Source organism: Phodopus roborovskii, unplaced genomic scaffold (genome assembly GCF_943737965.1).
Source record: "Phodopus roborovskii unplaced genomic scaffold, PHOROB, whole genome shotgun sequence".
In the NCBI taxonomy this organism is placed as follows: Eukaryota; Metazoa; Chordata; class Mammalia; order Rodentia; family Cricetidae; genus Phodopus; species Phodopus roborovskii.
In genome coordinates this window covers 33551305-33579105 of record NW_026126433.1, presented here as the reverse complement: position 1 = coordinate 33579105, position 27801 = coordinate 33551305, and the positions used below count along the sequence as shown (strand labels likewise).

Below are 27801 nucleotides of genomic sequence, written 5' to 3'. Positions count from 1 at the left end.
GGAAATGAAGGTATGTTATGAAAGGTTAGGGGCTTTGTCACCTTAAGAAGGTACAATTTCTTTGTGAGAAAACTTGGGACTCACATGGTATTGAAAACAGATGGGGGATATTCTAATGTCCTTTTCAATATATAATGTTTATAGTAAAAACTTATTCATTGGAAATATCCGAACTTTAAACGTATTTAACTAAGTAGGTGGTAGAATATTCTACCCAATGCATGGGGTTTTACAAACGGGCATACGAGTCTACTAGTGTTTACTCTCGAAGAATTCCCACATCAGCACAGGTTAACTAACAATCACAAGTGCTTAGACATTTTCATTGCTGCTGTCAGTCTTAGCTTTAAGTTGGATTCCATATACCCTTTCGAGCAATGTTATCATAGAAACTCTAAGAGAATGCTCTCCCTACATCACTGTGCTGATGGTCTCACATGTTCCCAGCTCATTCTGATAAAGCATTGGTTTCTATGGAATAATAATTGAGACATCTTAGGATCCAAGCTTCTCTCTCTCCAATGCATTAAATCTGTATCCTATTTCCTAACTACTTAGCCCAGTTTAACTCTGAACCCTGGATTCCATACCCAGATATAGCTCTCCTGCATTCTCTGTGTCACTCGGACCAAATATATTCAGGTCCTCCTTAAGTCCACTCTTTTCCTCACATTCCACAGTAAGTTTCTCAGAAATACGTGATGGCTGTCCTTTGGAGCGTTTGCTTAGTATTTACCTTTGTCTTTTTATTGCCTCTACACCATTTCTACTCTTGTCCAGCTGAGTGCTTTCTCTGTTCTCTGCACCCCACAATCATGATGCTTTTCATGCAGCAATCACAGACATGCTTCCAGAATGCACATGACTATATCACACAGCTCCCTGCCTAAATCCCTGCCACGTCTCTGCACCAAACTCCACACAAAAGCCAACTCACTCTCATGTGCCACATGCCTTCTTCATCTGCTTCTCTGAGTTCAGTTCTAAGTACTTCACACTGTCCCTGCTGCAGGGACACTTTCCCTCTCTGTTTCTTGAATATGCTGAGCTTGTCTCTATCGAGTACTTTTGTAATTGTCAAGAATGTTCTTTCTTAAAACCTTCCATTTATGTCTCTTTTCAAATGTCACTGCTTCATGTTTTAAGTAAGAACCCCAACATTCTCTCTTACTCTGTATTATTCATGACATTGAGTACTTTTAATACTTTTATGCAGTTTCTGTTTGTTCATCATTATATCAGTGCCTGGTGCAGTGCTTAAAATGCAGTAGCTACTCAAGAATAAATAAGCATATGAGAAAATAAACATTAATATCTTAGAGTAGCTTCCTCATGGGTTTCACCCTCTTAATCTTATGTTTCTGCCAACATTTTTAAAAAGATAAGTCCATGTCTAGTGAAGATATTTCTTTAAACAGTAGTGAGTACTTATGTAGTACTTCATGCCTGACATCACATACATATGTGTGTTAAATGTTCAAGAGGTGTTTTTCTGGCTTAATATATCTGGCTTAATATATTTCCTGAAAATGACATATATTTGGTGGGGTTTTGTGACTGAATAATACTCTGCTGTATATTACACATTTCTTTATACATCCACATGTTGGTGTGTCCACAGGTAGCTCTACTGTGTGGTGATTAGATGCCTCCATGTATATACCCAAGAGTTGTACAGCAAGATCATAACATGGGGTAGCTTTAGGGTTTTATTTTTCCTCTTTGTCTTTTGTTTTGAGGCATTTTTATACTGTCTTCTACAATGACTCAGCTAATTTATATCCATACCAACAGTAAATATTTCCTCCCCACCCCCACATCCTGACCAGCATTGAAATTAGTAGTTTCCTTGATAATAGACATTCTGACTGGGGGATATTGAACATATTTGATGTTTATCAGCCATTTGTAGTACTTCTTGTGTTGACCTGTTTAATTCATGTTGATTGATTTTATTTTTTGTGGGTGTTTTTAGTTATTTATATATTCATAAGTTACTCATTTGTCAGATATATAGCTGGCAAAGATTTTCTTGAGTTCTGTAGGCTGTCTCTTCATCCTGGTAATTTTTTTCCCATGTTATGCAGTAAAATTTTCACTGTAAGTAATCCTGTTTGTTGGTTCTTGGTAGTATGCCCTGCTGTGTTGGAGTTCTATTAAAAACTATGCTGCCTCTGTCTTGAGGGTTTTTCCACTGGCACTTTTAAGATTTAAGACCTTAGATTAAGACCTTGGAACCATTTTGAATCAGCTTTTGAGTGAACTAAGAGATGGATCTATTTTCATTCTACAAGTGAATATCCAAGTTTTCTTGCTGTTGTCATCGTACACACACCTTTCCATGGCTTTTTAGAATCATCTACCACTACTTTAGTCACCTCAAGGCACTCTCCATTTCCCTTACTAATGGGTACTGTCTTGTCATTTGGGGTCCTGAGCTCAGAACTGTGGTTGAATGAACTTTTCTTGTGTAGACTTCAAGACAGAGATTATTTATTTGCATTCTTAATTTGAACTGATTCTCTATGCTTCTTTATGATTCTTTATGATTCTTTATACTTCCTAAAGCCTTTTCAATCTCCTCAAGTATCCTCATTTCTGTAGAAATCACAGTCAGTGTCAATTGTATTGAGATGTGGGAGGACCTTGTCCAAGCTTGGCAGGGATAAGGCAAGTGTCATTAGGAAAGGCTATGTCGTCTCTTCCCTCGGCTGATTTTTACAAGAGTTTTCCTTTGTGTTTTCCTTGTGGTTAAAAAATGTGCTGTTGCTTGTTTTGCAATAGTTTTGTTCTGTATTGCATGCAATTTTCTCTCTTACATATATGTTTTTTCACTTAAAATTAAGTCCAGTAAAATATGAAAGAGAGTGAAATAGTCTCACAGCTGCTGAATTTTCCTGGAAGGCAAAGACATCCCAATTTTAAAGTTAGTCTTAAGAAACGAAATCATTGTTTTTTGAAACAGCTGCCTTGTCAAAGACTCCTTTGTAGTGTGCATATTTTAAAAAACAGTTTTTTAAAAAACCACTAGGGGCTTTGTAAAGAAGTCCTTTATCTAAGTTATGAATTATTTTCAGTCTTTTGAGTAATTGTTGAAATGATGTTTACTGGAATAAAACAGATGTCTGGTTTTTGTCTCATTTTAGGAGGAAGGGGGAAATGTCATTGGGATTTACTTGGTACCTTGACAGTAAAATGTAAATAAACAATTAGTGTCAACATTCCATTCACTAGAGTGCCTCTACATGAAGCCCGTATATAAGATTCATGAGAACAGGGGTCTTGTCTCTCTTAATCAACAGGTATCCCTCAGCCTAACATGGTAAAACCTGGTGACCAGCCTCTCAACAAATGTTTATTAAATTAATCAATGAATAAATATCATAACATATATACAGAATATATATATATATCATAACATATAACATATATACATAACATAACACTATACAGAACATGCCATGTAATTTGGTACACAGTGCATTCTCCTATTATTTTTTACAAAGACACTTGGTGTGGGAGAGCCTTTTGATAGAAACTTCCAGGCTGAAGACATGAGCTGCTACCGCCTTTATCAGTCCATGGTGGATGTTTCATCTATAACTCTCTGAATCAATTCTAGCTTTGCTCATATGTTTGCCTAAGTAGAAGATAATTCAACTCAAGACATGTATGGGTGAGGCATTAAAGGAATACAGAAGAGAGGACAATTAATGCAGTTAATGCTGACTGAGAAACACCCAGAGGAAGGGAAGTTCCAGTGGCTGATCAAAGGTTGGGAGGTAGGGGCTTGCAAAGTGGTGAGGTCCTGGGAAGGAGTAAATAGTGCGTGAGCATCACTACCACTACCTTCTGTTTGTCTGAATATCACACATTCATGCAAAACACACACCACCATGGAAATGCTTGTTTGTTTAATGAAGAACATGGTCTCTTTCTTTCTTTTTTTTTTTTTTTAAGACTTGATTCTGCCCCCATTATATTGAAAACTAGTACACAAAGTGAGTTCCCCCTCCCCCCACCCACACAAAAGTTACTAAATAACCAGGCTTCCTGAAGACCTAGTTTTACTCAACTATTGGCAGCAAACTTACTGACATGTGTGAAGAGACTCTGAGCCCTGCACAGGTTTGGACTTTCAGTGTGTCAAGTTCATAGTAAGGTATAGCAGAGTGAAACTGCATGTGACGCCATGGGTCTAATTCTCATCTGACTCTAGGTGTTTGGGAGTGAAAAATAAACCTGAACTGTCAATGATCTTAGGATTGGCTTTGCTTTATTTTGTATAATTAGCTTCTTGATATGTAGGGCTCTGGCTAGGAGACATGATACTCCCCTATGTAGGTGGTTCGTCTTAATTCTCATTTTTTAGAAGTTTTTAGTGGTCATATATTATACTTACATAATAGTCACTGTTATTATTTAGTCATTAACTCAAATGAAGGGTGACACAAAGAGCCATCCTCAATAAAAACAAATGTGGAAGGGAAGGGGGCAGACAAGCATAGCCTTCGCTGCGCTTTTTCCTAACGTGATAAAACATGGCTGGCGTGAGCCCATGACCACTCTATTTATTCCTCAGATTCTAAAAATGCCCGGCTTAAGCAGGCCATTACCACAACCTTTTATGACCTAATAAATGAGGCAGACTGAGAATAATTGTGGTTCTTTCTCTGCGTTCTTCACCAGTTGCCTTTATTCCCTTCTAATGTCTCTCATTGCTCTGGGCTAAATGAAGTTTGGATTGCAACAACAACTTTTTTTTTAAATGATATTGTAATATTGGCTAATTTGCCTGCTCTTGGTTATGCCCAAGCAGACACATGACCAGTGGCTGTTTGGCTTGTCCTCCTGTGGGGAAATAACTTAACAAAGCTAATAAGCTGTATTAAAATAAAATAAACAAATTCACATGGCACCCAATGTCACAACCACATGCAGTGTGGTTGTTGTTTATTAGGCTGAGACACCAGCCCCACATCTCCAACTGCCTACTGGGCATTTTTACCAAGCCCTCCTGTTGCTTCATCTTTAACCCTTCTAAACAACAACCATTGATAATCTCCCCACCAAAGCCCCACCTCACAGGTGGAGTTTAGGGGGACTACCTCACTGCCTCCTTGACTTCCCTCTCTGACAAAAGTCATTGCTATTGCCAGTTTTAGAGGAGTATACAGGAAGCAAACAGATAGGGCATGAGACAAGCGGCTTGAGTTCATACTTCAGCTCTCAGTAATCCCAACCACAGCTGAGCAACCGCAAGCTCCACCAGAGGACAGAGCTCTCCAGGACATCTGGGAATGGGAGAGAATGCCTGTATCCTGCAGGCTCAGCTTGCTCAACTTCTCCTTTATAAGTCACCAATCAAATCAGCCAGTCTCCCGCCTCTTGAGAAGAGGAAACAATGAAGACTGAGGAAACAGGGCCAGAAGATCAAGTTCCCACTCATTAGCCACTCCCAACTTTTCTATTTTTACTTTGGTACCAACTCAGGACATCAGATTAGCGTTTGAATTTGAGGATGAATATTTGGACATAAATAGTGTCTATCAATGAGAGTTTTTACTAGCAAAACTGTGAAACCTACCTAGGTTTTGACCCCCAGTTACAAACTAGACTTAAGCTCCCAGTTCTTCAGGGGCGACTATGACTAGTGCTGGCATGGACAGGCACGGTGGCAATGGCAGCCAGGGCAGGCCAGGGCCAATGGTGACTCAGCTGCCACCACAGCTACACTTACAGTAAATGTGACTTATAAGGCTTTCCTATTAAAAAATCCTTTCCACAAATCTGATTTCTTAAATTTTATTTAAGATGTTTTATTTATTTATTTATTTTGTATCCTCTTTTATTTTTCACTAAAGTCAAGAAAAAAAGATATAGCACTAGTTATACATTAAATCAGCTTATACCAAAGAAACTTGTCTCCCACAATGATTCATGATGCTTTTAGACAAAGGCCCACAGATAACCTCTGATGGGTGATATTGAGAGGCTGAGCCAACTCAGGCTTCAGTGATCACTTCAGTCAGTCATTTATGAATGGAAGCTATTTACTGAGCAATGATGGTATACTTCAGTCATTTATGAATGGGAGCTATTTACTGAGTAATGACAGTGTACTTCAGTTCCATCAACAAGACAAACATGTTCCCCGCTTTCAGGAAATGTATAATGAGGGACATTAATAGCAAAAACAATCACTTAATTACAACGGGTAATTACAGCTTGTGCAAGAATTCACAACAGAGTGACCTCTACATTTGCAGAGTCTAGGGACAACTAAAATTAACACTAGAAGAGTGTGTGAGAGCAGACTGTGACTCTAGGCACCAATGACCCCACAAGCCACACACAAAGGTTGTTTTCATCCTAACACGGTAAGAAACCACTGATGGGGAGCAATGTGAAATAGAGTGGGGTGGAGCAAGTACAGAAGTTGAGGTTTTCCTTGTGGTAGAGATGGACCATGATGTCACACTGGACTAAAAAGATGGAGTAGGGGAGCTGTTGCCAGTCCTATGAGTTCAAAGCCAGCTTGGTCTACATAGCAAGTTATAGGCTTGCTGGGGATACAAAGTGAGATACTCTCTCAAAAAATGAAATCATATCCTTATTTAAGGTGTCCTTAGAAAATACCTGTTATTTTGACTTTATCAGTTTGATTGATGCTTCCTGAATCTCAGTCAGCATGAAAGACTAAAGCAAGTCCAGAACAAGGGGCTTCTTTCCTCTCATATCCCCTCAGCTTCTCTCTGTCTTTCTGTCCTGCCACACTTCTAAGAATTATTGCATAAAAGAAAATATATATATATATGCATATATATATATATATATATATATATATGGGTGAAAAGATATAAAACTGAGACAAGAACTGTTTTGAATAAATTTCCCCATTTATGCTCTAGGTTTAATCTCTTATGATTTTATTATTTTAATTTATATGTAATTCTTAGAAATAGTACCCATAATGGACATATTGATGCTTGTAAATTTACTATCATAAAAGTAGACTTGGCATCTCTGAATCCTCTGTCTGTTGAATCATGTCTCATTTCTAATTTTGCTTATTTTCTCATCTTTCACAACACAGTGTTGCTTGATCATCTGATTCATCTGAGAACAAGCTCTTAAGTTCACCCAGGACATATTTTGTTTTCATAATTAATTCCTGATTTTATAAAACCTTATATTATTCTTGTATAGTTTTGTAATTTTCCACCTTGTAACTTCAGTGTTGCCAGTGTAGCCTTTTGTTGTTGTTTTCTGTTTTTTAATAAGACATACATGACTATGAATTTTGTCCCTGGATGGAGTTTGGTTGCATGAACCGAGTTCCAGTCCAAAGTGTAACAGTATTTTGTTTGTTTAGTAAATAGTGTGTAATTACCATTTTGACTTGACATCTGCCTATACCTTACTTTTTTTATCATGATTTCTCAGTTTACTGTACTATTATTTTGTTACCATGGTATGTGAAATGGGGACTATTCTCTGTAACATAAAAAAATAATTATTGGTCCTAGCTTATTAAATTTACATTATTGGTAGCACATGCATACTTCTTAATTGATAGTAATTAAGACCTTTGTGTCATTGATATATATATACTACAAAGAAAATGGATAGTGGGGAAAAAATGAGAATTGTTGGGGAAGGTCAGTAGGTGGCCTTGTTGAGAGACAGAAATGAATTACAGAGACATTGAGACAGAGTGTCATGCCCAGAAAAAGGAATAGCACCTATAGAATCCTGGTGAAGAAACAGGGTCTATGTGTTCAAGAGACTGAAAAAGGCAAGGCCAGTATGGATAAGGCAAAATGAGCAAGGAAAGAATGGAAGAAATAAGGTTAGGAGATAGATACTGTAGCCTGGATATTCTGTTCTACTCATCATATGAGCATACTCAGATAGTCACTGTGGCCTCTGTGTGGAAAGAGGATCAGGAAAAATGTTAAAAAAAAAAAAAAAAAAAAAAAAAAAAAAAAAGAGCTGTCATGGTCACCCAAAGGAGAGAAAGGAGAGAAGAATAGCCTGGCATCTTTGTCCACGATAGAGAACTGGAGTTACCCACATGCCAGTGTTGTTTATGGCCCCATAGCCTCTGGTCACATTGGAAGAAAGCACAGACAGAGAGAAGTTGACCTGTAATAGAGTTCTGGAGGTCTCCAAATTTATCAATCAGAAAAGGTGGAGAAAACAGTAAAAGAGATTACAAAGGTATTATCAGGGAGGAAGAAGGTAGGGTCCTGAAAATAGAAATCAAAGCAGTCTTGAGAAAACAGCCCTTGAAGAAAGAGGCAGTGACCAAAATGTCAGTGCTGTGATAAAGCCAGGCAACAGGAAATCAGAGGTTTGACACTTGCTTTGGCATGGTTATAGATGTAGATATGGATCAGTAGAGTTACAGAGATAGATGGATGGATAGATGGATGGATGGATGGGTGGGTGGATGGATGGATAGATGAATAGATAGATAGATAGATAGATAGATAGATAGATAGATAGATAGATGAGATGAGGTGTAGATACAGATAAATCCATTACTTGGAGCAGGATCATTTTACTCATGGCAGTGGCACTGGGGTGGGGGCAACAATGGGGAAGAAATGAGAGAGAGAATGAAGCAAAGTATTCAGGGCATGTGGGTGTGTCATAATAGTGGTCAAGGAGTACAAGGGAGGAAACTGTTCAGTGGACATTAAGTAAATGATTATAGGAAGCCCATATAAGGCATTAGGCATTAGAAGACATGAGACACAGAGCACAAGCTGCTGGTTTGGCCATTTCATTCTTCAAGCCCTGTTAAGAGGCAGAGTCTGCAGCTGCAAATGAAAATGATCTGATGGATTTCTTGGAAAGAATGCTGATGGATTTTATTGATGACTTATGTGTTCTTCATGAGGGATAAAGTAAGATAATCTGCTAAGTATGAACAGTACACTGGCGACTCCAGGCAAGAAAAGCTACGTTAGACTTGGATGGTATAGTTACTTTTGTTGTCATTGGTGCCCTCCCAAGGGAAAACAGTCTTGGGTGATATCTCACCAGGAAAAGTTAATGCAACAACTGCTTAAGGGAACATGTGACTCTAGGACCCTTTGCTAATGAACCCAAACTAACTACATAAATAAGTTAACAACTTTAAATCATACTCCTATGTTTAAAAGCTTGGTTTTGTAGGAAGTCACATGTTAAAGCTCCAAAGACAGCCATAAGAATGCACACTGGTTTTTTATTTATTTTTTTATTTTATTTATTTATTTTATTTGCATTTTACTTGTGTGTTTACCACATGCCGGATGCTAAGCTTTTGAGATACATAATCTTATTTTTCGTCATGGTTATCCTGAAGAAGATGATAGCTACATCTTATTAAGTAAACTGAGATTCAGAGGGTAGCTTGATGTAATGTTGTGTGAGGTGAATGGAGTAAGGGCTGGAGAGATGTCTCCATAAGTGTATGGTTACTGTACAAACCATGAGGACCAGAGTGCACATCCCTAACACCCTATCTTTAACCACATCACTGGAAGGTAGAGACAGGTAGACAGGTAGACCCAGGGACTTGCTGGTAGGGAGAGTGTAGAGTAACAGAGGAAGACACCTGATGGGAACCTCTGATCTCCACAGACAAAAAGAGCAAGAACACACACACACACACACACACACACACACACACACCAAAGATGAACAGTGCAGGCTAGATTGTTAACAGATGATTAAGAAGTGTACTATCATGAAAAGTGGCCCAAAATCTACCAATCCCCTTTATTGCATGTGTATGATATTTCATTGAGAGGGTTGTAATACTTCCTTGCATCTCACTGTCAGAAAACCATATTATGTAGCAAATACATTGAACCACAAAGAATGCTGCGCAGTCTAGAAAATACAGATGAGAAATGTTTGAAGGTACTGGCTAAAGGATTTGCTTAGAGACTGGAAGACTTGAGATACACACACATACACACACACACACACACATACACACACACACACACAAGCATGCACATGCATGCATGCACACATGTATGTACATATTTTAGGGACATACAAATTTTGCAAGGTAGGTATGAAACCATGAAGTTTTTTAGTCATGGTCTCACTGTGTAACCCTGATTGGCCTCAAACTCCCAATCCTCCTTCCTCAGTCTCCCATGTGCTGATATTACAGATCTTATGCTGTCATACCTATCTTAAGTCAATATTTTTAATAATAAATTAAACCTGTCTTAAATTCACTGACAAGTCTAAAGTTTAAAAAAATTATGTACTGCATATCTTATGAACACTTAGTTAAGACCAAAAAAAAAGAGTAATAAGCATATGACAATATGGGTTGATTTTCTTTTTAAAAAACTAATTTATTTATTTTTATTTCTTGTGCATTTGTGTTTTGCCTGCATGTATGTCTGTGAAAGTGTCTGATCCCCTGAAACAGAAGTTATAGACAGCTATGGCTGCCATGTGGATGCTGGAAATTGAACCTGGGTCCTCTGGAAGAGCAGCCAGCTCTCTCAACCACTGAACCATGTCCCCAGCCCTTGGTTCTTTAGAAGCCAAGAATTGCCAATTAGCTAGACATCATGAATGACCTTTTGGATCCTAGATACTGGAAGGAATGGTCTGTAGACCTTGCAGCCCAACTAATATTCCACTCCTAAGAACACTGACTTTTTCAAACAATTCAAAAACTACACAAAGGAATTTGTTAAAATATTATTTTGAAATAGCATTCTTAATTATTTAATAGTTGGTATCAGATGTTTAAAAAGACATGACAAAAGAAATAAGGGAATCACACTTAATAGTTTTAACAGCCAAAAGCACTCTTTTGACATGGAAGAAATTTTTTCACATCTAATCAAAACATGAGCTCATCCTGCAGTCTGCTCACTTCAGCAAAGCACTTAGACACTTTTTACCTAAGGGTGAGACTTTCTCCCTTTCCTTTTCAGCACTGGGACAACTTTCAGTTCTTCAAACTGTAAAACACATAACTTGGTTTCAAAGTGGAATCGTTCAGAAGCTCATATCTGCATGATTGCAGCCGAAATAGACTAAACAAGAAAATGCAGTCAGTACAAATTGCTGTGGGTTATCTCTGCAGCTACAACATGTGGTGAGAACCTGGAAGCTTCCTGGGCAGAATTTATGAGCCTTCCAGTAAATCAGCCCGGCTCAGTTTTTCAGACCTCTGTCCAGCTCCCCTTGGCTGTCTAGACACAGCCTAAGATGAGGCTTCAGAAATGGGTAGAGACAATGCTGCCAAAGCCACCAGAAGCCTTTGACCTTCTTCTAATGTTTCAACCAGATAATTATTTTCCCTCTCAAGAATTTGGCTGTCCTTTAAGGGGAAAAAAATAAGATTTTCCATGTGAAGAACCCCTGAAAGAAAATACTCTGGAAAAAGGTCAGTGTGATGGATCCAAAGCTGGATTCCTCAGAGCTGCTCAGAGAGTACGGAAACTCTGGGCCCACTCTGCTCCTCCTGCCTTCCAGCTGGCCAAGGGCTCGCAAGAGGATGTCCAGCTTTGCCCACCCCATACCTTTACTTCTCAAAGGAGCCCTTGCTGTGTGCTGGAAGTAACTCCAAATGAAAGAAGTAGCAGCTAAAATTAAAGAAAGGGCAGAGATTTAATTATATTGTTTAAAAGTAATAGATTTTTGTTTTTGTTTTCTGTTTTTTTTTTTTTTTGTTTTGTTGTGTTTTGTTTTGTTTTTCTTTAAATAATCCATCACCCTTTCTGGTCCAGAGCAAAGGTGTAGCCTGTCTAACTTGCCAACAATGGATTTTTATCCATGTAAATGGACAATATATTTCCTCTAACTCTATCCCTACTTATTTAAAATTACTCATTCTACTTGTGGCTTCTCTCTTCAAAGTTTTATATTCTGTGTTTTCTATAAAAGTAAGAATCTGGTCAAAAATGGAAAACATGATTTTAAACATAAGCACTTCCCAAGTTTGTTCCATTTTGTTTTCATTCATTAATATATTATTTCACTCATTCAGTCATTGTATACAGGTCATATGCCAAGGGCTATTTGAGACCCTTGTTCTACTGTTTCTCTGGCCTGTGATCTGGGGGAAATCCTCCAGCTATCTCTAAATATGTTTCCTCATCTATGAAAACAGCTCTTTGACCCAATTTTCAGGGTTGCCATAGAGATCCAGTGGGGTGGCCTCTCTTTCACAAAATGGGAAAAGAAAGAAAGAAAAAGAAGAAGGATCAAGTTTTACTCTCTCCATCTATTGTTGTACCTCAAAAGTCAAAGACACTGGAGATGTTAGTCAGCTGCTCATAAAACTCATAAACTGAACTGAATTAAAATATGCATTAGTGACCCATCCATGCTAGTGAGGATGACCCAAAGGAGCAGCTCACTGTGCCGCCACTTGGGAAATAGCAGGTGTGTGCCCACTGGAATCCAGACGTCCAGCTGTGTTGTAAAGCCAACTCAGAAATGAGTCCGAGGAAAATGTTCCAAATGGGGAAATCCTGTCAATAAATATTTACTCAAGATAAATATGATAAATACGAAGTTCCCCCCAAATAATTGCTTCAATTGAAAAAGACAAACAAACAAACACAGAAGCAAAGCCTAAGTCAATTTCTTAAAACACACAACAGCAATGCTTAAATAATCTAGGTCAATGCTTCTTAGGCAAATCAGCCAGTCTTGTAGGGGGAAGTGGCAGCCTCAAAATGCCTCAATGAGTCGGGGATTATTATTTTACTTTGTAGTTTTATTTTACATGTATGGGTTTTTTTTGCCGGCATGTATGTCTGTGCACCGCTCCTATGCCTGGTGCCCACAGAAGCCAAAGGAGGGCACTAGATACCCTAGAACTGGAGTTACACACGGTTGTGGGCCACCTTCTGGATGCTGGAAATCAAACCCAGGTCTTCTGGAAAAGCAGACATTGCTCTTAGCAACGGAGCCACCTATCTCCCGCCCCTGCGAGGTTATTGCTTTGTTACTGAGCATCACATATACAAAAATGAACTCGAGTGCTGTGCAAACTGAAAGATGATAAATTTCGCTAGAAACTGATGAAAAATGTCAAAGCCAAAAAGGCAGTTTATTTCTCAGCATTAAGGAAATAGTAAAATTAAGATTTTTTTTTTTTAAAGCAAAATGTGTCTCAGCATGATAAAACTGAGAGCAAACATGCAGCCATGTCAAGAAACTTTCCTAATTAGAGGTGATGATTTCCAGCTTGGGATGAAAAATGAAATCGGTGAAAGTTGAAAAAAATGTCAAAAAAGAAAAGAGGAGGAAATTAGGTAGATGCAAATAAAAGTGAGAAGTCATTGAAGTGATATATAATAAAATGTTGGATTCTATTTTATACTATCAATAATGATTTTAAAACAAAGAGCATCGTTTGGACTAAAGATAGTCAATAACTTTAAGAAAAAAATTTTAGGATTTGATAGAGAGTCACTGTTAAGTTACAAAATTCACAGAGTTATTTAAAGATGGTAGCCAGTACTTGTGGGTATTAACTATCAGTCGAATGCCTACCTCTACTGACCACCCTATCACAGCTTTGGAGACCATGTGATCAGACTAATTATTTCTATACATTTTAAAGGCTTTCCTCCTGATTTTCCCATTTCAGTTTCTATGTTATTGTTAGTACTGTGAAAAACAGTTGACTTTTGTGTGTCCTGAAGTTAGTAATGCCCATTTAAACAAAGTGACTCATTTAACCATAGTGTTGTGGTTTTTAAATTACTGTGCATGTGTCTGCCATGATGTCCGTGCGTGTGTGCATGTGTGTGTGTGTGTGTGCATGTGTGTGAGGGCATGTGTGTGTGTGTACGTGTGTACGTGTGTGCATGCATGCGTGTGGGGGGGCATGTGTCTGCCATGGTGAGCATGTCGAGGTCAGGGGACACCTGTCTTCCATCACCTCTCTCCATCCACCACGTGGGTTTGATCTTGGGTCACCCAGCTGATCGGTGAGTGCCTTTACCCTCTGTGCCATCTCACTGCCCTTTAGTATGTGTTCATTATGTTTTTGGATAGTCTGATTCTGAGTACATTTGGATAATTCAAGTTATTAAGATGTTATTCATTTCTTTCATACTCTGATATCTCACTATTAGGTTGCATATAACATCTGGTTTCAATATTTTTTTTCCAGTTTGTTCTGTATTTATAGCTGTGGACTCTTCCTTTTTTACGTTGGGATCTTGCACACTTTTTTCCCATTTCCTTATATTTAGGGAAGAGTAAAATATCTGTGGATGTATTTGTCCTTTGTGTCATTTTTTATTGTTCACTTCACTGATCACCTTAATTTATATGATTATCTATTTTGATTTTTCAGTCTTTTAAAGTTTCCATAGATAAACACTGACTTTTCCTTTCTCTCTCTTTCCTAAATAGTAAGATATTTAGAGTAATACAGCTTCCAACAGCTATGCACTGCTCCTCAGTGTAAAGTATTTAGATTTTATAACCCTCTATGTAAGTCATATTCTTGCTTTGTTTGTGATATAAGAGCTATCCATGAGTAGTGGGGTTTTTCCTTTGAGATATAGTTTCTCTGTGTAACTCTGGCTGTCCTGGAACTTGCTCTGTATATCAGGCTCACTTCAGACTCAGAGATCCACCTGCCTCTGGCTCCCAAGAGCTAGCATTAAAGGTGTATGCTGCCTTGTCTATTTTGTACTTTTCTCTTTAGAAACTCATTCCTCTTTCTTCTCTTTTCCCTCTTCTTCCTACAATCATTTGTTTGTGAGCAAAGAATGTGACTTTTAAAGTTTGTCGAGTCTGCTGTTGTGTGTGTATTGTGGTCTAAATATTAACTGATTTTTGTAAATTTTTGTGTGTGATGGAATTTTTTTCAAACATCCTAAATGTTATTAATACTACCTCCCCTTCTCTCCCTCTATGTTGCTCTCCCTTCCCAATCTTCCAGGTAAGTCTTTAACCCCATCTTTTCCATCTTCTCCTTTCATAGCACCTGTATCCTGTCCTATCTCTAGAGCTTGCCACCCCTACCCCGTGGTGACTTTTTACTTCCCTAGTATCTTCAGTTACTCCAAGTGATATACTCACCTCTAAAGATAGATAAATAGGATCCACAAATAAGAGAAACTATGGTGCTTGGCTTTTTGGATCTGGGTTATCTCAGTATATTTTCCAGTTCTATTCATTTCTCCACAAGTTTCATGTTTTCATTATTCTTGGATGGTATTCCATTGTGTGTGTATATATACACCAAATTTTCATTGTCCATTCATCAACTGAAGGACATTTAGGTTGTTTCCATCACTAGATCCTCAAAACTGCAAATTCTAATCTCACCAGAGATCAGTCACTTCAATTCCAGGAAATCTGTCCTTGTACCTTGTCAAGTCCTTGTTATTCTCCTGTTTTCTACTTTCCCAGATTCTTCCTTTTGATAGTTTCCTTCCTTCTTTCTTTCTCTGGTTGTTAGATCTTGTGGTGTCTTTGTTTTCATTTGTTCGTTATGGCATAGGTTCAGCTGTGGGTGCTTTGAGTGAACTGTTCTCATGAACATGGGAAGTCAGAGGCAACATCTCAGTCATCAAGGATGAGAGACAGTCCACATGCCATTTATCTATGGAGACACAGGGTAGGAGAGAAGAGAAATCTTGCTCCCCAAGCCCAGCTCCCTAGGAGCAGAGGTTAAGGCACACGGAACAGTTCTGCCATGGTTAAGGGATGGTACTCCAGATGGTCTGCTACATGCTGCTTGTCCTGGAGCACTCCTGTGGGCACAAAGTTCTTGTCCATCCCAGAGTAAGAAACTGTGTCGCTCACATACCATTCTACTGCCCATGCACCAATCCTAACACTGGCTTCCCTTGAGAAAAGAAGGTATGTTTCATTTGAGTGGAGAGTGGTGAGGAAACAAAGTAAAATTAAGCCCCTATCTTTTCAAAATCCCCTGGAGAATGTAATGATGAGCATAAACATGGTGCACTCGCTGTCATGATGTGTACCAGCTGAATGGAAAAACAGATGTTCGTCAGCATAAATAATAAAGACAGGGTGTATATGAATGATTACAGGGAGGAGGGAAGCAGGCTGGAAAGAAAGGGTTCAGGACAGAAAAGAGGAAAAATATTTAATTCTGAAATCAGAAAAATTTGATAAAAGATAGGAAGGAACTAACGTTGAGTAGGAATGTGAAAAATGCATGACAAAGGAGCTGACCTGGTAGGTATGCAATGGACATGATATTTGTGAACACAGTGGCTGAGCTAAGACCCCTAGTAAAGAGTAACTTCTGTGCAAAGAGAGCTGGGCAGAAAGCAGTATGTATAGGTGCATTTGTAGGCCCAGCACATCTGACACTTTCCAGAAACCTGAAGAGTCATGGTAGCTAGACAAGCAAGTTTTTTTTTTTTTTTTTTTTTCCTTGTGTGGAAGATGCCAGGAATGAAGGCAACTACCAGCTGGAAGTCAGACTTTGTGAGCCAGCATCCCACCTGTGGTGATTTGAGCAAAATTGGCTTTCATAGGCTCTTAGGGAGGGGCACTATTAGGAGGTGTGCCTTGTTGGAGTGGGTGTGGCCTTGTGGGAGGAAGTGTGTCACTAGGGGTGTGCCTTGTTGGAGTGGGTGGGGCCTTGTGGGAGGAAGTGTGTCACTGGAGGCAGGCTTTGAGGTTTCAGAAGCTCAAGCTCATTTGCTCTTCCTGCTGCCTGCTGACCCAGGATCCAAAGGTAGAACTCTCAGCTCCTCTTCTAGTACTATGTCTTCCTGTGAGCTGCCATACTTCCCACCCTGATGACAATAGACTGGCCCTCTTTACTGGAAGCCAGTCCTAGTTAAGTGTTTTCCTTTGGAAGAGTTGCCGTGGTCATGGTGTCTCTTCCCAGCAATAAAACCTTAACCACGGCAGCACCTGTAGTCTTTATTCCTAAATGCATATAATCATTAGAGTAAAATGGCTGAGCCACATTTTCAGAAGACCACAAGGATTGAGTGCATAGAATAAATGTAAAGGGCAATGTCCTGCTGGGAGACCAGTGAGGAGGCTGATGTAATAGTTCAAAAGACAGGGACCATAAGGTGGTGACTAATCCCAAAGAAAGGTCCTCCTTAGCGGTGACGTGGAAATGTGATGTGGAAGGCATGGAAATTGTGGTGTGTAGATATGAAACTCTCTGTATCACATCTGGGTTGCACCATAGCTGCCTGGGCTAGGGAGAGTGGAAGAAAGCTGAGCTGGAAAAGTCACCAGTTCAGTTGTTCATATTGCTGTTTGTTTCTTTGAGATACTCAAGTGGAAAAGCCAATAGATAATGACTCCAGGGACGGTCTGGACAGAAGATACAAACATGAGTGCCTTCTGGGATTGGTAGAAATGGAGACCATTAGGCCCAAATGAAAACAGGTCAAACAAGAGTAAGCAAAAGGAAAGATACCACTATTATCCATTGAAATTGAACTACTTTCCCCCCCCCAAAAAAAATGACAGTAATATCTATAATCTATTAAGTGTCCATCAAATGATCATAAATTTTCATTCTGTAACTACAGAGAAGTCTTTCTTTAAAAAAAAAAAAAGCAATAGCAGTAAATGTGGCAGTCTTTAGCAACATGGCATATACAATGGCAAAAGCAAAAATGAATTTCATATACTAGAAGGTTAAGTAAATCATCGTACATTTATGCTGATGAATGCTATACCATCATAATTTGCTGTTTTATAAAGACTTTATGGCACATAAATAAATGACCATGATCTAACAGTAAATGAAAAAGAGGGTCATAAAATTAAGAGAGATTATGCTGGGTGGTTTTATGTTAACTTGACACAAGCTAGAATCATCTGAGAGGAGACAACCTAAGTTGAGAAATTGCCTCCACAAGATTAGACTGTGCTCAAAACTGTAGGGCATTTTCTTAATTAGTGATTGATGGGGGAGGGGCTAGACCATTGTGGGTGGGGCTATCCCTGGACTGTTAGTCCTGGGTTCTATAAGGAAGTAGGCTGAGCAAGCTGTAGGGAACAAAGCCAGTAAGCAGTGTTCTGCATCAGCTGTGTCCAGGTCCCTGACACGAACTACTTTCAATGATGAGCTGTCACCTGGAGTGTAAGTGAAATAAACCCCTTCCTCCCCAAATTGCTTTTGGTCATGGGGTTTCCTCTCAGGTATATGACAGAAATTGGTAGCAGGAGTGTGGGTTTCTGCTGTGATAGACCTGACCGTATTGTTTTGGGGAAGATTGGAGAAGGATTCTGGAACTTTGGGCTGGAAAAGCCATTGAGTTTTCAAAGCCTGGTGAGGTGGTGTTCAAACCTGGGTGGGAAGATTGGGAGATGATTCTGAAAGCAATGCAGATGATGGAGGCCTAGCTTGTGAAGTTCTAGAGCAGCGGTTCTCAACCTTCCTAATGCTATGACCCTTTACTACAGTTCCTCATGTTGTGGTGACTCCCAATCATAAAATTACTTCATTGCTACTTCATAACTATAATTTTGCTGGTGTTATCAATCGTAAATATCTGATATGCAGGATATGTGATATCCAACCCACATCCTGCTGTTTTAGAGGGAGGCAAAGACTCTAGTGGGGCCTTTTGATATTTAAATTAAGAAGCTGGCAGCCAGGCTAAAGAATCAGCTGTGATTAACAAAAGCAAAGTGAAACCTTTGCTTTACTGGGACAATTGATGCTGATCAATTGAAGCTGAGAAATTAGTGGTGATTGAGAAGAGGCCAGCAGCACTATGGTGAAATCTTCTGGGAAGTGTTTCCACAGAGTCAGCACATAGAAGCTGTGTTCCAGAGGCAGTCATGCTCGTACCTTGTGCTGACAGCTGAACTTGGTAGTGTAAGAGTCTCACAAGTGGTACTAGTTTGAAGGCATGAAGTGTCATGGAGAGCAGCTGAGGTTTGGCGCTGTGAGAGGCCAAGGCAAGCCATGGGTGAAGGTGCAATAGCAGTAGAAGCCCAGGATTGAAGGGGCCATGGGACAAGTTGAAGCTTGACACTGTGAAAAGAACCTAGCTTAGGCTATTGGTGCAAGTGCAGCCCAGTTGCAGCAGGAGGCCCCAGCATTCTGGGGACTCCAGCGCCATGGCACTAAAACAGTACTGGAGAAGAAAGGAGTGAGGGAAACTTAGCTGTATCAAAATGTTCAGGATGGAAAATTATAAGAAAACTAGATTATCTATAAGTAATGGAACCTGGATGGTTATTTTTATTCTTGTTCTTTTGTCTAGTTCCCAAATTTTAAATGTTGGTATTTATCACACACTGTGTGTTGTTTTATTATCTTGAAGGAAATAGAAAACTCCAGCATTGACCTAGTTATAATTGACAGCAAGAGGCAGCTCATCTGTCAGTACTGGTGACCAGGTTTTTCACACCCAGAGGAGCATTTGTTCTCTGAATACAGCCAAGTCATCAACTTTTTGTTTTGTTTTTAGGTTTATAGGATTATTACTGTACTTTTCCAAGTTTTATAAGCTACTTAGTAAGAAAACTGACCTAATTATTGGCGGGTGCTTTCACCAGGACACAGCTGTCCATCAGCATATATCCCCAAGTGTTTCTTTTGTCTGTTTTCATGGGGTTGGGAATCGAACACAGGGTCTCCCTCATGCTAGGCAAGCGTCCTAGCACCGAGCTCTTTCCTCTGCACTCTTGATGTGCTCTTTCTACAGGCTCTTTAGTTTAAACCTCACCACTGTAAATAACTGAGATCTTTGCTGTATGATTTATTAAAAAGAATCCTGTGAGAAGTACACATCGGAGCTTGCTTGTTATTTTAAAATACAGCGAATGGCTTGTGCTCACATCTAGTGGTTTTTAGGAAACTAACCTTTGGAACTGTCATGGGTATCTGCGTGGTCTGAGATCATGTTGAATTTGGTCCTTAGCTAAACGCCTGTATTTTTTTTTTTTTTTTAAACTCTAGGAATGTATACAAAGACTATCGCTTCCTGGAGCTGGCCTGCGACTCCCAGGAGGATGTGGACAGCTGGAAGGCATCTCTGCTACGAGCTGGGGTCTATCCAGATAAATCTTTAGTAAGTTGGATGTATTTCTTATCTAAAAAAAAAAAATCATTGCATACCACGTTGAAGAAAATGTACCAGTTTCTGCATGTTAGCAAAGCAATTACTCTTTTTTACTTAATTTGGCTCCCTTTTACTGATGCTGTCCATATTCTGTTTGCAGTGATTATTTTTGATGTTTTTTTTTCCTCCCTCAAGTTTCTCCAAAAGCTACAGTACATTTTCCTAAAGAAAATGTCCCATTCTGCTTCAACATATGTGCTCTTAGAAAGATTTTAATTCTATTTGAAAATTTGATGTCTTCTATACATTATCCCACAGCTGGTATAATACTCTACTGTCATTCATCATAATATTTTATATTTATGTTTTAGAGCATGCTTATTTTTATAACAGCTTCTTCTACTGTGTCAGTATTACTTGGATCCCTAGTTATGTCTTTTTTCAGACTTCTGGATAATGTCACTATGAGTGTGAGGAACAGAAAAAAAAATACATAGCTCTTCCCACTTATCTTTATTAATATACTTCAAGTGTCTGGGAGACACTTCTCTTCTTCAAGTTAATAAACAGATCTTGTCTTTGTGCTCTTTACAAAATGTAATGTTACACAGGCATCTCTGAAATTAGATTTCAGAAGTCCTCCCGTTGCCTCTGCTCACACCAACCAACATACTGTGTCAGCCTTTCACATTCTCCCTTTCTCCCTCCTTGCCCTGCTCTCTTCACTCCCTTCCTCCTCCCCTCTCCCTCCCCCTCTCTCCTTCCCTCTCTTTGTCTCCCTCCTTTTCTTTCTCCTTCCCTCCTAAATCCTGCCATGTATCCATGTCTCTTCTCAGAACTAGCCCGCTAAGATAGATGCCCCAGGAATTATTGCAGCATGACCCTCATGGTGCCTATTTGGTTCTCTGAACTTAGCCTGTTCAGCTTCCCTACATTTCATTTCTAAAATGAAAATGGTGCTAAGTCCCCTGCAGAGTGGTCAGTGCAATGCAGTACACAAATGAGACATGCAGAGATAAGTACTCTTATTTTCATGCATGAAAATAATTATTATGATCATCATCCTTTTTGTTATTCACTCTTTGTTTTGGTAGCCAGTGGAGGCTAAAATATTACTTAAGGCCCTAGGGAGATTTTCCAGTAAGTAAAGCTCCTATTGTACAAGCACAAGTACCCAGATTTGAGTCCCCAGAATCCACATGAAAGCTAAGGTTGGTGTTGGCACCTGTAATTCCAGTGTTAGGAGATAGGGATGGGAGGATCCGTGGGGCTTTCTGGCTAGCCAGTCTAGCCAAACTGGCAAGTTTTCAGGTTCAATGAAAGACCCTGGTCTCAAAAATAAGGTTGAAAGTCATCATTGAAGACACTGGATACCAACCTCTGACCTACACTAACATTCAGGAACATGAACATATACACATATACACGTACACACGCATACACACACACACACACACACACAGTATATATTATAGCCAAGACTGTAAATATGATAGCCTAGTGAGATTGTGGTTTATTTGTTTATTGTTGTTTTGTTTTACTTTTTGCTGGTTTTTATTTTCCAGATATATTTAGTGGTATATCAATGTATATGTGTTTGTATGTCTATATGTATATTTTTCTTATATCTAAGTATGTTTTAGATTATGGCTTTGTAAATTATACCTTTTTGAAGTGAAATAATTAGATACTTGGAGAAATTATGTTGCACATGTTTGTGAGGGAAATAGTCATGCAAAAAAATATTTATCTGTCCATGAACTGCTTTTATAAAACTATATATTCATGGGCTCGACCATAGCAATACAACAAGAAGGCAATCTAAGAAATGTCTTCTATGTTTTATTCTAATATTCTATTTAAGGCAAATTTAGAATTGTGCTACACAGTTAGTTTTGACTCTATGGGTAGAATCTTCATGTGCTTACCAGCACACACTTAGGCCAATCACTTGGAAGATGGAGACAACTAGGTCTTTACTGCACATCAAAAAACAAAATGGGAAATTAAAGTTGACAGTGTGTGCCAACTGCTGTTTTTCTCAGTTTTCACAAGAATAGTGTTGGTGTTTTATATGCACTGTGCAGTCCCTCAGGTCTGCAGGGTCTTAGCCCAACCAAGGAAGGCTGAACTGGGTCTGAGGAAGGGGATGTGCACCACTCACCCATTCCCCAGCCTCCCAGGATCCTGGAGACAATCTGATGCATCAGAGTCTAGTCAAGCAGGAACTCGTTTATTGCCCATAGCAAGCATCTTTTAAAGAAAACAAACAAACAAAAAAAATCATAGGGTAGGAAAACAGCCAGCCAATGGTTTTAAAGGCCAACTTATGTGCCTAAGCACCCTATGCTTCACCTAGTGAACTTAAGCCATTTATGCAGTGACCTCATCTGGTTCGATCTTGGCAACCAATTACACTTTTTTGTAAACATCTTAGAACCCACCCTTCTGACTTCCCCTCTGCTCCATCTTTGACTGGCTCTTGTGTCCTGTTCAAACAGTTGCCTGGCACTTGATGTCTGATGGCAGCCAACTTTTGAGATCAATCAAGTTGGGTGTTCAGCGACAGACTTGTGAACATACTCAGTTACTTTTAGAAATAATAGTTTTAGGTAGTTCTTCCTAACATAGAAAAATTTGATGAAATCAGATTAACCTAAAGGCTGATATCATTAAGCAAAATTAATTTTAGGACTTCTGGAGTATGTTTTGCTTTCATGTCAACAAACCAGCAAGTCATTAACAAATAGTCTCTTACTTCTCTAGTAGAGAAATAGCTCTGCTTTCCATACAGACATCTCTACTTGACTGGGGAGAAAATCCATATATATATATATGTGTGTGTGTGTGTGTGTGTGTGTGTGTGTGTACGCTGTGTATGTGTATGTGTATGCTGTGTGTGTTTGGGGGGTGATATGTGGCTGTCCAGATATGTACATTTGTGAGCATGTGTCTGTACATGGTGTCCATGTATGTATGCGCATGGTGTGTGTGTGGAAGTCAGAGGACAATGTGGGGGAGCTGGACCTCAGATGCTTAGGACAGGATTTCTTATTGACTTGAAATTCACCAGTTGGACCAGGCTAGCTGGCTGTGAGCCTCCAGAGATCTGTCTGTCTCTGCCTTCCATCTTGTATTGTTAGGTCACAAACATTTGTGCCACCATGCCTATTGTCTATCTGGATTCTGAGGGATCTGAACTCAGGTCCTTGTGGTCAAGAGGCAAGTATTTATGACTGAGCTGGATAAAGCATTCTATTTCCATCATTTTTTAAGCTTGTATGTAATTTTAGGTACTTTAGGAAAGTACCTAACACTCAATTTTAATAAGATGATGTCTGAGGCCAATTAGTTTGTTACAATTTTACATGTACATTTTAAATACTACAATCACTATATTCTCTACTGTCTCCATGTAGTAGATTATTTTTTGTCACTCACGTCAAAGTGTTTTGTGACTTTGTCTCTTGTCTCCTAAATCATTTCTCTGGGGGTTTTCTTTTTGAAAACATATCCTTCATTTTGCATACCTTTCCTTTTCTATCCATCTTTTCTTCTTTGGAGCTTACCTCACTTAGACTAGCTGGCTCAGCCAGACTTAGGGATTCTCCATGGCTGTAATCAGACTCTCAACACCTCCTCAGGGTTTTCTATGGGTGCTGAGCATCTGAACTTAGGTCTTCATGTCAATGTGACAGGTACTTTGCCAACAAAGTCTTTTCCTCTGTCCCAATTTCTTGTATTTCTACTTTCTTTGGCTACCAAGTTGAAGTTATAACCACTATAAAACTCTATGATGCTAAGTATACAGGACTTTACACAGTTTCAAAATGAAGATGTTTTTAACGGAATGTCTAGTTAACTGTTCAAAATAAGATAAAAAAAAAATGTGTGTGTATATACCGGTGGTTAGGAACTATTAAAATTCTCAAAAGACAATTTTACCAACACATGTGTATAAACCTTTCCTAATAAATTTGATTATAAATAACTGTGAATTGATATGAGGAGCATGATTTGATAAACGTGACTTTTGGATACAATATTGTTGGCTTTCAATATGACACTCAGGAATTCTAAATTCAAATGATCTGAAACATGAACTGTGCAGTGGAATGGTGTAGACATGAAAACAAATGTAGTTTTTGTTTAAGTCCTGGCACTGCTGTGTATTAGCCTTGTGACTTAGGTATCTTGACTAACTCTCCAGTCATCTGTATTTTTCTAAGCTCAGAACACACTCTTCAGAAGGAAGATTCTGGGTGCATCACCACTAGCTCCATGCCTTCACCCACTGGCTGTGTTCAGGGCTGCACAGCCTTTATTATTCTTTGACTTTCTAAATGTGCACACAAAGATGCAACTCTCAATTTTATGTTTAATTTTTCTTTGGAAATTGTTAGTGGGATTTGACTGTGTCAAAGAGAAATTTCGCATTGTTGTCTAGGAAGCCTAGTTGTTTAGAGGGAGTCCTGAGAATGCCTGGGGGGCAGACCAACCTTCCAGGTTGAATCAGGAGGGCAGGGCTAAGCCCAAGGGCTGCCAGGCAACCCAAAAGCAGCATGCTTGCTCTCTTAGAAGCTGGTCCTCCAGCCATAGAAAAAGGCAATGTGAGATCCAAGCATAACCTGAAAATGATTGTGTGCAAAGTCAGTTAAGTAAGAAAACTCCAAGCATTTTAAGAGCTTCCTATGCCTTGCCACACACACACACACACACACACACACACACACACACACACACACACACACACACACAGAGTTTCTATACAGAGGTTTCTATTATATACCCTCCAGTGTGAACCAGTGTGAGCTGCTTCTTCAGAAGCTTAACATAGTAGTAGAAAGTGAAAGAGCTCTGACTCCCAGCTTTCCTTGTGAATCAGGGACTCTGCAGCTATAACTAATGATTTTGAATGCCTTGTGGGTTTAAACATATGCTGTTGTCAACTGGAGTAGTGAAGAGCATTCTAAAACACCATCCACCTTTCAGGACTACCATGCCCCTCACCACATAGATGACCGGGAACTAACTGGATGAAACAGCAACTGGCTAGGCCAACATGTCCTCCCCTTCTGTGTTTCTGTGTTTCTTTTATGTAAGAATCAGGGCATCCTACACAGTGACATCACTGTTGCTGCTACATGTTGAACCATCTGCCACTGGGTGGGGAGACTAGTCATTCCCTCATGTGCAGAAAGACTTGGTTGAACTCCTGAAACTGATTTGCTAGATCAAAAGCCGCTCTGCTGTGGAATGCAATAAACTCCATCTGTCTGAGGTATTTTCAGCAATATTGCTCTTCTTAGGAGAGCCAGGGTCCTATTGTTCTCTAAAATAGTCTTTTGCTCATATAAAATTCCCAGTGGGGCCTTTACTGCCTTTTTTTTTTTTTTTTAACAGTTGGCATCATCTTCAGGAAGGGTTCCTTTGGGCTTTGTTTTGTTTAATTTTTTTCTTCATTCATTCTTGTCATTATTTATGTGTCTGATAAGTTTGGTGTGTTAATAACTGTACTGTAACAACCCATAATACTTAAGAAACTTCTTCACGTGGTTTTATCAGTGCCTTTGTATTTTGCTTGTTAAATAGGATTCCTGCAACAGTTCTGGAAGAGATTGTTTCTTTAAGGTACAGAGCTCAAGGAAAGCTGCTTCCGGGATCATTCGTAGCCTTCCCACTCTCCCAGAATATTTCTTTGTGTTTTTCCCCCCCTCACATCCTCAACCTAAATGTAAGTGCCAACTCTCTACGCTGGCCCATTCCTCCTCCCAGTCTTGCCTCTGATGCACACACTTCTCTCACAGCTCTCTGCAACCTCACATCTCAGAGAGACATTTCTTCTGGACCCTTGAGAGGAGAGCTCAGATCTGTTCCAGGCTCATGCCCCATCACATCTCCCCCACAGGATCTGACCTTGCAAGGACTCAGGCTGCTCTGGGGACTAATGAATCACTGTTTTATTTTTTTAGGCCATATGTGAGTTAAATTGTTTGATGTAAATCATCCTCTCACAGCTTCAGTTTGCAACAGGAGAGTCATTGGCTGACACTCCTCACCACTGGCTGCTCTGTCTCCATACACAGCATTGCTTTTAGAAATGTCTATATTTTTGTGACTAACCTTTCCAGATCCATTTTATTGAATGAGGACTGGTGTTTATTTTGGCTGAAGCCCCACTAGTCTTGATTTCCCATGCCAACCCAAGACAAAAACTCAGAATTTACCAAAGAATAGGATGGCACACATAGAGCCTCTGAGTTGCTTTGCTTCCTTCATTGTCCCAAACCACCCACTCTTTTCCTCAACACTGGCTGCTGTTTTTTTGTTTTTATTTTTGTTGTTGTTGGTGTTTTTTTTTTTTAATTCCACCTTCTTTGAAACCAAGGATGCAGTGCTTGTTTAAAAAAACATACTGGCTGATGAAATTTTCCACTGCTTGGCATGTTGGAGGAGGGGCTTTCAGGAAAGGCAAGCCAGTACACTAACTTCTCTGCCTTTTATCCTAGCAGTTCCCTTATTACCAATTCAAACCAATTCTTTCTGGCTAGGTTCCCATACCCCAAGTATTCTGAGTAAAACCGGGGTGGGGGACCTCTGCTCTTGTAAATGCACAATTTCACTTACCCGACATGGATTCTTTGACTTGTGTGTGAGCTCTGGATATACACAATGAGATGCCAGCGAAGAGTTCAATTATTCATTTGGATTCTGATCTAGCAAAAAAAAAAAAAAAAAAAAAAAAAACCTCATAATTTTAAAGGAAATCTGTGTTTAACATATTTCTCTCTCTTTTTTTCTTCCTTGTGGCTGCATGCACAGGGAAGCAACAAAGTAAGTTCTCTGCCCTGTTGGAGCTCTCCTGTCTCCCCAATTCCTACCGCTGCATGTGTCTCGAGAAGTGTGGTTCTGTGCACGTTAAAACAGTCACCCTCTGCTTCTGTGCAGGGATTATATGGGGCATGTAAATGTTGGGGGCAATGTGTGCAGATGGCTACAGTGACTGCTCTGTTTTGACCTTTTGGAAAGGAAATACAGTGTGTTTTCCGGGCTGGTTATGGGGCATGTTAGAAAGATTGCTCAAAAGAAAGAGGCCAATGCCAAGAGCAAAGGCAGAAAGGTTGAAAAGAGGAAGATTTGTCGCAATAGAGTATGATAAAATTTGGTGCAGCTGAAGTTTTTGACCCCGAATCAAAGCTTGCATGTCAATACGCAGTTATAAAAACTCCAAACTGGAGTCTTAAATGGCAGTATGGCAGACTTTGTTGGCAAAACTGAGCTAGATTCGTGCACTGGCTTTGAAGGTGCCTTAAAATGGATGGAGGAGGGTGGGGTCAGCATTTGACTTGGCTCCTACATCCTTGATGAATTCCAGCTGCATGGAAGTGGGAAAGTGTGGGGAGTGTGAGAGGAGACCAAACTGTGCATTATAGGTTTAGGAAAACGGGCAGCGCACATGAATGGTACAAGTTATTTTAATGTTCTTATTACAATAGATACATAAGCAATTAGTGCTTCATAGCATTGCTAGCTTGGTTAAATTTTGATGTAAGTTTTCCAAAAGATTAGTGTTACTTCCCCCCAATATAGTTGGTGAAAGTGGCCTTAAGTTAGGCAGGGTGGTTTTTGTCTTGTTTTGTTGGATTTTCCTTCATATATTGGTCCTTTATCCTACCAGGAGGCCCACTTAAAATGAGTCTCAATGAATACAATAAGAATTGAAAAGAATCTCTTATATAAGAGTTGGCCTGCATATTTAAAGCAGCTGGAA

At 39.4% G+C, this 27801-nt stretch overlaps 1 protein-coding gene across 5 annotated transcripts in view; it reads left to right on the top strand.

Annotated features, from left to right (window-relative positions):
• Positions 1 to 27801, top strand: part of Dnm3 (dynamin 3) — a 480062-nt gene that overhangs the window by 370838 nt on the left and 81423 nt on the right. For all 5 annotated transcript variants that reach the window (XM_051186097.1, XM_051186093.1, XM_051186095.1 and 2 more), the window contains one exon: positions 19928 to 20039. In XM_051186097.1, the coding sequence (XP_051042054.1) occupies positions 19928 to 20039 (112 nt within the window). The remainder of the gene's footprint in view (positions 1 to 19927; positions 20040 to 27801) is intronic.